We start from the raw sequence: 14,678 nt of genomic DNA on the forward strand, positions 1-14,678 counted from the left end.
GTGTGTGGATTTCTCATAATAATCATTTTCCATCTTTCATCTGCATCGCTAATTATAGAAAAATCTATTCTGTGGAATAAGGAACAGTTTACCAAGTTGCTCATCAGTAAAGAATGCTTTTATTATCCTTGTATTAAGTGCCATATTAATGCATAAACAATATCAGTTAGTTTCTGAATTAAGGCTGAAATGTGAATAATAATTCATAAGTTATGATCATATTTTCACTTTATCAGTTGCAGTCATTTATGTCTTCTCAGTTTATGATAGCCATTACTTCCTTTTTGTAAGTTAAATGTTCATCAATTTCATAAATGAATTTTTTGCTCTGAAATTATTTATATTGGGAACATCATCATATAAAATTCTTACAACATATATGATCAAAATGGACAAAACTTTATTATATTATTGAATGTGGCTGAAATAAAAAATAAAAATTATTTGTTAATGTCAGATTAATCATTATAGATCCTACCAAGATCTTAGATAATTCTTTCCTATCAACTACTATGAAATCATAATATTGTTCTTTTGGTTATCATGTCCAGTTCCAATATTCATTTGGGGTTAACTTCTACATATCAGAACCCATTTTTTCTGCACCTTATCACTTGTGATAACTGTTGTCTTTTCTTAACTTATTGCTAATAATTTGCTAACTTTTCAATACAGGTAACGGATTAGGAATTAGAATTGTGGGTGGTAAAGAAATCCCTGGATATAGCGGAGAAATTGGAGCCTATATTGCCAAGATTCTTCCTGGGGGAAGTGCGGAACAGACAGGGAAACTTGTGGAAGGTAAGAATAAGGATATCAGAGTAAATTAAAATGAATGTGCTCATATTAAATGTATCTTAATTTGATCTGAAAGTTTTCTCTTCTTTTACTGTCTAGGAAAACCTCTCCTTGTGGTTAAAGGTGACATTGTGGTATAGTAAAGGAAGATATGTCCACCACTGTATTCATTTTATTTTCAATTGCATTGTCCTTTTGCCTTTTGCATTGCGGAGTATCTTGTTTAAGAAACAGTAATTAGCCAAGATTTTTTTACTGACTGGGACAATATACTTTTAAAAAAATACTTTGATTAAAGGGACTAATGATTCATAAACACCAAAAAAAATCATATTGAAATCAGTGCCATAAAAACTTCAGATGATTTGGTACCTGCTAAAGTCAGGTCAACAAACTGTGGATGACCCATAGGCCAAATCCATCTGCTGCTTGCTTCTGTAAGCATCGTTTTATTGGAACACAGCAAGGATTGTTAATTTACATTTTGAACATGAGTATTTCCCACTGCACAAACAGTACTGCATTCACAGCAAACTATGATTTGCAAAGCCTAAATATATTCTCTCTGACCCTTTAGAGAAAAAATAAATTGTCAAATCCTATGTTAGGTACTATTCTATCCAACTTATTACATCATAAGTATTAAAATAATGAACTTTACAAGTGTATATACTGGGCCATAAAATGATCTTACTTTCAATTTCAGTAAAATGTTACCTTGAGTCTCAAGATGATGTGGTCATTTATATTTTCAAAAATCCAACATAGGGATGGCTTACAAGATTTCAGTGATACTGTTTGTCTTGAATATTTTTATCATAAAGCAATAGTTTTACAGTAAATCATTTTTTTGTTTTTATCCTAAATTAGATGCTTATTTAGAAAGTGTTTAGCTGTCACTTAGTTTAATGTTGCTTATTATTGTTTAAAACTTAATCATGTTAAAATTATTCACTTCCATGGTCTTAAATATACTGGAACCTACCAAAAAGTCCCTTGATATTCTGACAGACTATTAGAATAAACACAGACTTGAGGCAGTATTTATTTATCACAGTGTTCTGCTGAAACCAGCTTGACCAACCCACTGCGAGAAGCTTTGCGCATCTCTTCCCAGCTTCATTTTGAGTGTCATCATGTTGTTAGCTTGAATTGGCCATGGTGAGGGTATTTAAACATGAAAATAGACAAATGCTATAAATCAGACCTTTTTGTTCATTTAGTTGCTTGTTGATTTTCAGAAAGCTAGTTTACCAGGATATTGCCAAATATATAACTGAAAGCATATTATTAAAAATATTCTAATTATATTCATACAACAGGAAAAATTGGGAGGGCTAGCTAAATGAAAGAGAAGACTATATGAATCAAAACATAACCATTATGAACAAACACTGGATCTGCTTGAATTTTCAATGACTATAATCCTGTCATGCCTAATTCTACTCTCTTGGTATTACAGTCTATGTAAGATACAAAGATTGAGGCCCATTTGTAAGTATGGGCATGATATGTTACTTTCAGATAGCATACTTCAGAAAGAAATGAATATGCTATTTTTCTTTTAGAATAAAATTTGCAGCTTAGTAACTGTGCCTAATATAGTTTGACAAAGATACTTGGATAATTTAAAGATAAAACTTCATAACCTTCTTTGTCTTTACAACATGAAAATCACCAAATGCTACAAATCAGGATGATTTTTAAGCACAGTTTCAATGAAGTACTCTATGATGAAGTGACTCCTTTGTATTTGGTAGCTTATGTGGCTATTTTTAAATTCATGCACCCAAATTAAAAATAGATGTAATGCTAACTCATTCAAGAAAGAAGACTGAAATGAGCCTAAAATTACATTTGTGATTTTATAAACTCAGAGACTCCCATTAAAGTCCTCATCTTTTTCTGGAACTGAGAGTTTTGCAGGTTGTTTCATTTGTTTAAGTGGGAAATCATTAAAAGCTATGTGCATATGACTTGGGATTCCCTAGTGGCTCAGAAAAGAATCTGCCTGCAAGGCAAGAGACCTGGGTTTGATCCCTGCGTCAGGAAGATCCCCTGTGACTTAATATTTTACTTTTATTAATTGTATTATATATTAATTCTCCCAAAGTTTTGCCAAGGTGCCAAGCCAGGCCTTTCTGAGTATAAATTCTCGGATTAGAGTTCAGTTTTTGCATAACTCATAACAATAATTTGCTACTTATGATTTCCAGATTTACTTTATTTTCTTATAAAATATTAATACAGTTCTTGGTAGTATTTCTATTAGATTCATGATGATATTGGATTGGCAAAAAAGTTTGTGTTTTTCCATTAGATGTTATGGGAAAACAAATGAACTTTCTGGCCAAACTAGTATCTTAACTGTCAAAATAGATACTGTATTTGAAACATTAAATATTTTGAGGGGTGATTTTGACATATGAAGGGATTCCCTGGTGCCTCAGATGGTAAAGAATCTGCCTGCAGTGGAGGAGAGCTGGCTTCAGTCAGGGTTGGGAAGATCCCCTGGAGAAGGGAATGGCTACCCCCTCCAGTATTCTTATCTGGAGAATTCCGTGGACATAGGAGCCCTAGCAGGCTATAGTCTATGGGGTCGCAAAGAGTCTGACATGACTGATGACTACACTTTCACTTCTGACATAGGATAAGTCATTTACTTTCTCCTATCCAAAGCTATACCTGTGTTCTGTGCCACCAGGCTAAAATGATAAAGATTCAATGGTTTTTTTTTTTTTTTTCAGTCTACAAATGAACTGATTAGAAGGCTATCAGTTCAAGTTAGTATCTATAGACTTACTTTGTTGGACCAGTATATTTTCTGACATTATTATGTGTGCAGGTGCTCAGTGCCATCTGATTCTTTATGACCCCATGGACTGCAGCCCACCAGCTAGAGTGGGTTGGCATTTCCCTCTCCAGGGAATTTTTCCAATCCAGGGATTCAACCTGCATCTCTTGCACCTTCTGCATTGGCAGGCAAATTCTTTATTACCAGCACCACCTGGGATGCCCCTATAATTTGTTTTGTCTGCAATTATTGTTTCATTCATATGTGATATCCTTAGGGAACTGAGCCTCAAGCTGGAATAGATGATCAAAAAATTTCAGAGCAGTAGATTCATTGAAACAGTACTCTGATTTTCATGCCTGATGTGAAATATTATAATAATACCAATTCTCTATCACTGGAGTTTTGGATTTTTTTTATTTTAAAAGTTGTGTTCAAGAATGTTAATTTTTAAAAATTTATTTATTGAAAATATTGAATTTGGTTAATTTGCCACAGTTTGAAGTTAATTCTTTCCTAAGGAATATTGTATGTGTATATGTGTGTGTGAGTATGTGTGCATAAATAGAGGGATGGAATGTTTTTTGTGTTTATGTAATTTAGTTTCTCCATTTTTATGATGAATTCCAGGTGGACATAGGAATTGATTTGATCTCTTCCTGATATGTCTTTCTTTTACATTCTGTATACAGAAGTATATAGACAGTCTTTATAATTCAAAATTGTCTTCCAGTTGATTTAAAATGTGAATGACAATTGGTTGACTATAGAATTTTTAGACTATACTTTTTACCACTCTAAAATACAAAGCTACTGTTCACAGTTTAACTGTCTACTGTTTCTAAATTTGGTCATTTTTCCTATCATAAGTTTTTCAGACTTTTCATGGTTTGACATGTTAATGACACTCAGTGGCATGGACTCTGTGTTGATTTTTCAAATCTCCTCTACTTTATTCTCTGAACTTATACATTTAAAACATACTGATGGATGATGTAGATCTCTTAATGTTCATATTCTGAAAGTACCCACTTATGTAACTAAATTATTAAACGGAAGAGAAAAAAGTAACCCTAGTATATTTTCTGAATCACTACTCTGTTTATTTCTTTGAAAAAAAGATTTTGATTCAACCTCTTTTAAAAAATCTTTCTGAACAAGGTTGTCTATCATGTTAAATAATGTAAGAGAACTTTATAGAATCCTGAGAATTAGCAATAATTTTATTGCAAAATACCTAGGCTATATTCAAGAAATTAATTTTAAAACACTCCTAATATTACCTCGTGTGCCTTAAAATGTAAAAAAAAAAAAAGTGCAATAGAAAATATTCCTTTAATTTAAATTTCCTGAACCAATATTTTAGTCTACAATAGTTTTCTGAAAGAACTCAGGCAGTCAGATACTTGAAGGATCCTAATCATTCAAAATCTTAAAATTTATCTCCCAGAAACATTTAGTAAACATTCTTAACAACTGCTAGACAAAGAATGATCTTTTTCTGCCTATTATCCTGTTTTTTCGCACATAAGTTCAGTCTTTGTTCTGTTGAGAAAATGAAGACAAAAGATCTGGCAGATTAAATTGCAAATCTAATTAAGTTTCTAGAGTGCCAGATTTGCTATTTGCTTTAAGAGTAAAATGTTAACAGTTTTAGATCAACAATGTTGGAGCCGTGAAATGCTCACCAGTATTGGGTTTTAGATAGTGTGTAGTTTTCTAATTTTGGCCTTTTTTTTTTTTTAATTGGAGGATAAATGCTTTACAATGTGCTGGTTTCTGCAGTAAAACTATGAGAATGAGTCATAATTCAGGCACACCCAGGCACACACACACACACACACACACACACATTTATCCCCTCCCTATTGAGCTGCCCTCCCTGGTCCTTCCTACCCCTCTCCCCCTCCTTCCCCACCCCTCCAGGCTATCACAAGACACTAGGCTGGGCTCCACATGTTATATAGCAGCTTCCCACTAGTTATCTGTTTTACATACAACAGAGTATATATGTCAATGCCACTTTCTCTGCATCTCTACCCTCTCCTTTCCCTGGGCGTCCCTTGTGGCTCAGCTGGTAAAGAATCCACCTGCAATGCTGCAGACCTGGGTTCAATCCCTGGGTTGGGAAGATCCCCTGGAGAAGGGAAAGGCTACCTGCTGTGTCCACAAGTTCGTTCTCTTCATCTGCATCTCCATTCTTTCCCTGCATATAGGTTCATGATATTGTTTCTTTTTTTAATTAATTTGAGCACTTAAAAGTATATTAAATATATGGGCTTTGAAAGTATGTTTATAACTTGCCACTTCCATTTTATATCTCTGTCCTTAGGCAAGTGATTATAAACCTTTTGTATATTAAATAACAACACAAAGTTCCATATAATCAACACTATGATTAACAGCCTCAAAGAATTAGAGGCTTCTTCAGTAATAAACTTTCTTTTCTGCAGGCTATTTTACCTATTGAAACCTACATATCATTGCAGTTTTAGGAAGTTTTGAACTCATGCCATGATTTAAAAGTAACATTTTCTTTAAAAATAACTCTTAGAGAATAGCAAGAAAAAATAAGAAAGCCTTTTTAAGTGAACAATGCAAAAAAGTAGAGGGAAACGATAGAATGGGAAAGCCTAGAGATCTCTTCAAGAAAATTGGAGATACCAAGGGAACATTTCATGCAAAGATGAGCACAATAAAGGACAGACATGGCAAGGACCTAGCAGAAACAGAAGAGATTAAGAGAGGTAGCAATAATGCACAGAACTATACCAAAAAGTTCTTAATGACCCAGATAACTGTGATGGTGTGGTCACTCACCTAGAGCCAGACATCTGGAGTGTGAAGTCAGGTGGGCCTTAGGAAGCATCACTACGAATAAAGCTAGCAGAGGTGATGGAATTCCAGTTGAGCTACTTAATATCCTGAAAAATGATGCTGTTAATGTGCTACACTCAATATGCCAGTAAATTTGGAAAACTCAGCAATAGCCACAGGACTTTAAAAGTTCAGTTTTCATTCCAATCCCAAGGAAAGGCAATGCCAAAGAATGTTCAAACTACCATGCAATTGGGCTTATTCCATATGCTAGCAAAGTAATGCTCAAACTCTTTCAAGCTAGGCTTTGCTTCAATAGTACATGAACTAAGAACTTTCAGATGTACAAGCTGGATTTAGAAAAGGCAGAGGAACCAGAGATCAACTTGGATTATCTGCTGGATCATAGGAGAAACAAGAAAATTCCAAAAAATGTCTACTTCTGCTATATTAACTATGCTAAAGCCTTTGACTGTGTAGATAACAACAACTGTGGAAAATTATAAAAGAGATGGGAATACCAGACCACCTTACCTGCCTCTTAAGAAACCTGTATGCAGGTCAAGCAACAGTTAGAACCAGACATGTAACAATGGACTGGTTCCAGACTGGGAAAGGAGTACATCAAGGCTGTATATTGTCACACTGCTTGTTTGACTTCTGTGCAGAATACATCATGTTCCAGATTGGGAAAAGAGTACATCAAGGCTGCATATTGTCACACTACTTGTTTGACTTCTGTGCAGAATGCAAGACTCACAAGCTGGAATCAAGCTTGGGAGAAATACCATCAACCTCAGATAATCAGATGATACTACTCTAATGACAGAAAGCAAAGAGGAACTAAAGAGCCTCTTGATGAGGGTGAAAGAGGAGACTGAAAAAGCTGGCTTAAAACTCAGTGTTTAAAAAACTAAAATCATGATTCATATAACATCATGGCAAATAGATGGGAAAACAGTGGAAACAGTGACAGATTTAATTTTCTTGGGCTCCAGAATCACTACAGATTGTGACTACAGCCACTAAATTAAAAGACGCTTGCTCCTTGGACAAAACGCTATGACAAACATAGCGTATTAAAAAAGTAGAGACATCACTTTGCTGATAAAGGTCCAGATAGTCAAAGCTATGGTTTTTCCAGTGGTCATGTACGGATGTGAGAGTTGGATGTAAAGAAGGTGGAGCACTGAAGAATTAATGCTTTCTAACTGTGGTGCTGGAGAACACTATTGATAGTCCCTTGGACAGCAAGGAAATCAGACCAGTCAATCGTAAAGGAAATCAACCGTGAATATTCATTGGGTGGAGTGATACTGAAGCTGAAGCCCTAATAATTTGGCCTTCTGATGCGAAATGCCAACTGATTGGAAAAGAACCTGATGCAGGGAAAGACTGAGGGCAAAAGGAGAAGGGGCAACAGAGGATGAGATAGTTGGATGACATCACCAACTCAATGGACGTGAGCTGGAGCAAACTCCAGGAGACGATGAAAGACAGGGAAACCTGATGTGCTGCTGGTCATAGGGTCACAAAGAGTCGGACATGAATTAGCAACTGAACAATAAAAACAACTTTATGTCTTCTTCACAGATCACAGTTCCAACCATCTCCAAATTTGAGGAGTCTATAACACAATTGTCAGTATTTTATGAACAGGCACAAACTATGTCCATTTTTTATCTGATAAAGACCAAGTTCAGTTCTTTGTGTTCAATACCATTTGTGCCTCTTATCTCTTTTGTCCTTTGACATGGAGTTCTTTTTTCTTCATAACCAGTGCTCAACACAGGTGCCTCATAAAATATTTCAAGCAATATATGTAGAAATGAGTAATGAAGAATTTCTTTTTAATTACAAAATTTATGCGAAGCAAAAAAAAAAAAAAGATATTGAGTGGGCCAAAATGTTCATCCAGGTTTTTCCATAAGATGTTACAGAAAATGAACATTTTGACCAACCCAGTATGTGTACTTAAACTCTTACTACTGGTAAAGAATCAAATAGCATCTATATTTGTTAACACAACTTTTGATTATCTTTTATTTAAGAAAGGAAGTTCAAAATAGTTTCCTTTGGGCACATGTTCTTATAACCGTGGACTTAGGTGCTCATAAATATATATATGTTTGCTCTCTCTTTTTTTTTTTTTCTCTTAGTTTTTCTTTGCTCTGAATTTAAATTTCTTTGCTCTGGAGTGGGAGTGGGTAATTGGATGGTTCCTGATAGAGAAAAACCTCTTCCAATCTGGAAAATACAGTACCCTTTCCTTCTGGTGGGCTTTTCTCCAGTCCAGAATCTCCCGATTATCATGTTGGCCCTCTGAGGGAGAGAGGGTGAAGGGCACAAAACAGATGAGTTTTAAATTCGCAGTTAAAATCTTAACTCAAAATAACAAGTCCTACGTGGAAGTGTTTGCTGCCTGACACATCTGTTTCTGATTTATTTGCACTTAAATGGTGAGCTTTCAATCCTGGAAAATTGTACTGAAGCAACTCAGTGGTTGCATTTCTCTCTTACATGGTGAAAACAGAAAGTCAGAGTTTGATGTTTACTAATTCATTGAAAATGGATGTGATTTTCCTTAGTCTGAGCCTCCTCCACAATCAGGAAAATTGCTTTAATAGATTTGCCTTTTAAGATTCCTCATGTAGTGGGGTGCACAGCTCAACATCCCATAGCTTCTGTCTGCCTTCCCTCATGGGAATGGGGTAGGGGAGCTTCTTCACATTCTGGTTTGATGTATGCAGTATAACACTTAACTGGGTACCAGCCTGCAATTTGTGTTGCAAATGTTTGAGCACACAAAAAAAGCTCTAGAGAGTAGTATGGTAAACACCCATGTATTCATCAGACTGTTTTAAGTCTCAATGTTTTGCCTATTTGCTTCATATTTTTAGAAGCAATGAGTATCTATAAATCAATGAAAGCCTCCTGCAGTCATCTCTCCTCTTCCAAACCTCTTACTAACCCAAAATATATCACCAGACAGTATGAGAATACCCTTCACTTGCTTTAATTTATTTTTATGTATACATTCATAAAGTGTATAAAGATTCATTTTGCTTGTTTATGAAATTTTTATAGAAATGATAGCTTACTGTACATGAATTTTTGCCACATTTTTTAGTCCCAGCATTTATGAGATTTATATAAAGTGGTGTGTGTAGCTGTAGTTGTTTATTTTAACTGCAGGGCAGAATTTTTTTAAGGAAAGAAAAATTCAGTTTTATTATTTAAAAAAAATTTTATTGGGTGTAGTTAACTTACAATGTTGTGTTCATTTCAGGTATACAACAAAGTGCATCTCTTTTACATTATCTACTCTTTTTTAGATTCTTTTCATATAGAGGCCATTACAGAGTACTGAGTAGAGTTCCCTGTGCTACACAGTAGGTCCTTATTAGTTACATATTATATATATATAGCAGTATGTATGTGTCAGTCCCAATCTTCCAGTTTATTCACCCCCCCCCCCCACCCTCTGATAGCCATAAGTTTATTATCTACATCAGTAACTCTATTTCTGTTTTGTAGATAACTTCATTTGTAGTACAGGGCAGAATTCTTGATTACTATATGGCTCAACAATGTTTAAATATTCTCTGGTTATTTATATTACATATGAGGTTTTGATTTTTTGTATATATTTCAAAAAATGCTATAATTAATTTCCTGAAATGCTTTCCTTTTCCTTTTGTACCTATGCAGAAGTGTCTTCTACAGGTTCATTTTCTGGGTGATAATAGCTCATATTGATAAATAATGTAAGAGAATATTACGTGATTTCTTCAACTGTAGTTGATTTTTCCAAATTGTTTTCCAAAGTGTCATACCATTTTTACATTCATCTTTAGTAAATTAGGGTTCTTATTCCTTTATATTCTTGTTCCTCTTACTCTGAATTTTCTTTTTCAAATATAATATAAAAGATAGCCCATTGTGTTCTTCATTTGCTTGCCTTCAGTAATATTGAATGTGATAGTATTTTATTAATCTTATTAGCTTTTGGGTTTTCCTCATCTGTGATTTGCTTGTTTCTTTGGCTTATTCTTTATTGAATTGTTTGTGTATTTTTAATTGAATTTCAGAGAATCTTTATATATTCTGGTTATAAGCATTTGTCAAATAGGTAGCTGAGTATGTGGCTTGTTTCTTTTGTTTCTTTAGTGTCTGTCTTCTTTTTAAGTTGAAACTGAAACATAGTCGGCTTATCATTTTGTTTTTCTTTAGTAGTATAAACATTCTATATTATTTGGGAAATTCTCCTTGCTCTGAAGTCCTCAAATATTAGCCTGTATTTTTTTCTAAAACTTTTAAAATCTCACTTTTTATATAATGCCCTTATAGATGTAGAGTTCAATTGTTTTTAATCTACCTGTGGTCTGTGAAATTTTAGTTTTCTCCCCCATCAGTATGGATAATCAGTTGCCTGTGCACAATTTATTAAATAGTGTAGCATTCATTGTTCCAGTGATCTACAATACCCCATCTGTCATATATTGATTTTTTTCTACATGTGTGGGTCTTTTATAAGATCTTTGTTCTATGAGATATTAGTTTCTTTGTCTATCCCTACATCAGTGTCACACTGTTTTAATTATGATGCCTTTATTTTAAGTCCTGACATATGGTAGGTAATCTACCATATTGCTATTCAGAATCGACTTGGGACAGTTCTTGAACTTTAATCTTGCATATACATTCGAGAACTGGCTTGTTATGTATTTGAATTTTCCATGGGTTCTCAATGCGGGACCTTTGCTCTTCTTAGAGATTTAATCATGTGTTTTGAATCTACAATAAATTAAGTTAGGACATTTAAAGGAATTACTATATAGCAATTGTTAAACTTATTGAAAAGTTGTATCATATTATATTAACCTATTACAATATTGTGTCTCCAGAAAAAGAGTAAAAAATACAAATAAAAATTTGTTTAGGAAGTATAATGGGATAGACCTAATCCTTTATATGCATGTTGTTGGTTCTGAGTTTTATTTAATCACTGGACTTCTGATCTTATTCTCCAGATGATTTTTCCCATAGTATCGTGTATTATAACATCATAATTGTGAAATACATTACCTGTGTAATACTTTTCATATTTCAACAGTTTTCATAAGAGAACAGTAAATCTATGAGAACTGAACATCTTTTAGCCATTGAACCAAAAGCAGTTATTTGTTTATATTGATAGATTGTCCAACTAAAAATTAATTGAAGTATTTTGAAGCTAAATTGTATCTTTATTATTGATAATAAAATCATATTCATTTGGAGAATGCTGTTTGAAGTTAAGATAGGAATATATGTTAAGTAGGAAGATAGTTAAGTTCTAAATGTAGCTTCAAGAAACTTCTTAATGAATCCGTAGAGATACAGACTAGGAGAGCAAAAATTTAAAACCAATAATATTCAATGTTTGCTTATGGATTTAACCAGAGATATATGGAAAATTAGCTTCTGCAGGCCACTAGGCCTGTAAAGAAATGAGTTTATCTCAGTTTGTTCATATGCTATTCTGTGAGGAAATGTACCTGTGGCATAAATTCTAATTCATGGATATTTCCAAATTCCCAGTTTCTAGTTGTCTCAGTGAAGGGGATTTGATTCATCTGGCTAGCTCCTTTTAAAGGTGAATCAGCGTGGTTTCTGGCAAAAAAAAAAAAAAAATGTTGTTGGGTGTATGTTTGAGAATTAGTAATTGGAATGGAGATGATGTTAGCTGTTTTTGGCATGTGGTTTTGATTTTAGAAGTTGGCCTCTGGAATTCCCTGTACTGAAGAAGTCTATGGTAGGAGAACTAATTTCAGTAGAGGACGCACTCCTGTGTGACTAAAAGGAGAATGCTCCAAGGCAAGAAAGTCTCTATTTCTGCTTATGCTTTTTTGGCGTATGTTACAGATGGCATGGCAGTGATCAAGGTTGGAGAACAAGAGACACACCACACAGATGAGTGAGCTTCCTTGTACTTGTTCCAGGGGGATTACCAGGTACGGATTGGTCATTAGCATGAGACTTCTCAGAATTCCTTCAAGATAGTGTGTCAGGTACACACGGCACAAGATCACATTTCTTGTTGATTCAGAGGTTTTTCTCAAAAAATTTTAAAATTAGGAAACTATCTTCTGGGAAGAACAAACATAAATTGTGGATACCTGGATGGGTAGGTTATAATATAGTATTTTTCAGATGCAGTGATATCATACTTACATAATAATGATTAGCTCTATTGACTAGATAAAGAAAGGCATTTCTCTTCTTTATCCATTTATTTGGAAATTAATCAGAAGGAATTGTGTTTGAGTCAATACTTCTGATATGGACAAGAAAATGAAATAACTGCCCCTTTTCATATTTTTTGGTATGTACAATACTCTATATCCTAATTTGGTTGATTTATCAGTAAGAGTGGTATGCCTTGAAATACATATGTATGTTCAAGTGACACTGTTTAACCATGAATAATTGTCTCTGTTCTTAAATTTCTGGATTTGTCTAATCAGTATATCATAATTGGTTACATTTTCTGTATGTTTGAACTTGGAGTGGTTATTTTGGAAGTAAGGATGCTGAACTCTGCTTAATACCTATACCACACCTTCAGACAGCCAATGCTTTAGCATCTTCATTACATAAAGAGAATGTTTTTAGAGCCAAAGACATCAGGATTTAGATTGAGCTCTAGCACTTACTGCCTGGAAAATTTGTTTAACTTTTAATACCTTGGTATTCTCAGTTGGGAAACTGGCATAATAATAGTGTCTGCCATATTGTTATCAGCAAAAAATAATATATCAGAAACATTTAATATAGTGTTTATCACAGTGTTTCGCAGAAGTAGTGGTACTTATTTTGAAAATCTTTGATGGTAAGAGGAGCCTGTGCTATTGAACTTGAACTCGATCCCCTCTCTCTGTATGTGCATAGATAATTCACCATATTCAGGTCTGAGCTCTGAACTGAAAGGATTTAGAATACTCCTAATAGACAAAGCACAGACTGGAAGTCAGAAGACTGAATTAATACCATCTTCATGTTGCTAGGCAAGTTGCTTATGTTTTTTGAATCTCCTTTTATCTCATCTGTATGGGTTGATATTTCAACTAGGAGGCTTCACGACCTAACTCTAAATAACTAGACTAGCTGAAGAAGCTGTTTTGTTGAAGGTAGACAAAAATCTTTTCATAGATGACAGTTAATCATACAAAGTTCAGGCTTCCGATAAGAGGGAGCATTGAGCTGCTAGAGGTATCTGCTATAATGGAAAATCATTTTAGGTATCCAGTCTGAATAATTTTTTAAAAATTTAATGCCTGAAGTGAATAAGTCATGTCTCATGTAAATATCGGAGAAGGTAGTGACAATTCACTCCAGTACCCTTGCCTGGAAAATCCCATGGACAAAGGAGCCTGGTAGGCTGGTCACGAAGAGTCGGACACAACTGAACGACTTCACTTTCACTTTTAACTTTCTTGCATTGGAGAAGGAAATGTCATTCCACTCCAGTGTTCTTGCCTGGAGAATCCCAGGGACAGTGGAGCCTGGTGGGCTGCCATCTATGGGATTGCACAGAGTTGGACACGACTGAAGTGACTTAGTAGCAGCAGCAGCATGTAAATATATTAATCCCTGGGTTGGGAAGATCCCCTGGAGAAGGAAATGGCAACCCACTCCAGTACTCTTGCCTGGAAAATTCCATGGACTGAGAGGTTCCTCAGAGCTTGGTAGGCTACAGTCCATGGGGTCGCAAAGAGTCGGACACGACTGAGCGACTTGCTTTTACTCCCTAGTTTTTACTAGATCCCATTACTGTCAGATCGGAGAAGGCAATGGCACCCCGCTCCAGTACTCTTGCCTGGAAAATCCCATGGGTGGAGGAGCCTGGTGGGCTGTAGTCCATGGGTTCGCTAAGAGTCAGACACGACTGAGCAACTTCACTTTCACTTTTCACTTTCGTGCACTGGAGAAGGAAATGGCAACCCACTCCAGTGTTCTTGCCTGGAGAATCCCGGGGAAGGGGGAGCCTGGTGGGCTGCCGTCTCTGGGTTCACACAGAGTCGGACACGACTGAAGCGACTTAACCGTAACAGTAACAATTACTGTCAGATATGGTGCTTGAGTTTTCTAAGTTCTAGCATATATGTATATGTGTGTATAAATTTAATATATAATTATGTGTGTGTGTTTTAAATATATGCTCTGCAGAGCAACCTCTCTTGGTCCTATGAGATGTAAATGAAGAAAATATAGACCATACATTTTA

At 35.0% G+C, this 14,678-nt stretch overlaps 1 protein-coding gene across 1 annotated transcript in view; it reads left to right on the top strand.

The window, feature by feature from the left end:
- Nucleotides 1-14,678, top strand: part of PCLO (piccolo presynaptic cytomatrix protein) — a 367,053-nt gene that overhangs the window by 260,974 nt on the left and 91,401 nt on the right. Inside the window, exon 10 of the mRNA XM_052638816.1 lies at nucleotides 676-801. Coding sequence (XP_052494776.1) covers nucleotides 676-801 — 126 coding nt within the window. The remainder of the gene's footprint in view (nucleotides 1-675; nucleotides 802-14,678) is intronic.

This window comes from Budorcas taxicolor, chromosome 4, assembly GCF_023091745.1.
Source record: "Budorcas taxicolor isolate Tak-1 chromosome 4, Takin1.1, whole genome shotgun sequence".
NCBI classification, from domain to species: Eukaryota; Metazoa; Chordata; class Mammalia; order Artiodactyla; family Bovidae; genus Budorcas; species Budorcas taxicolor.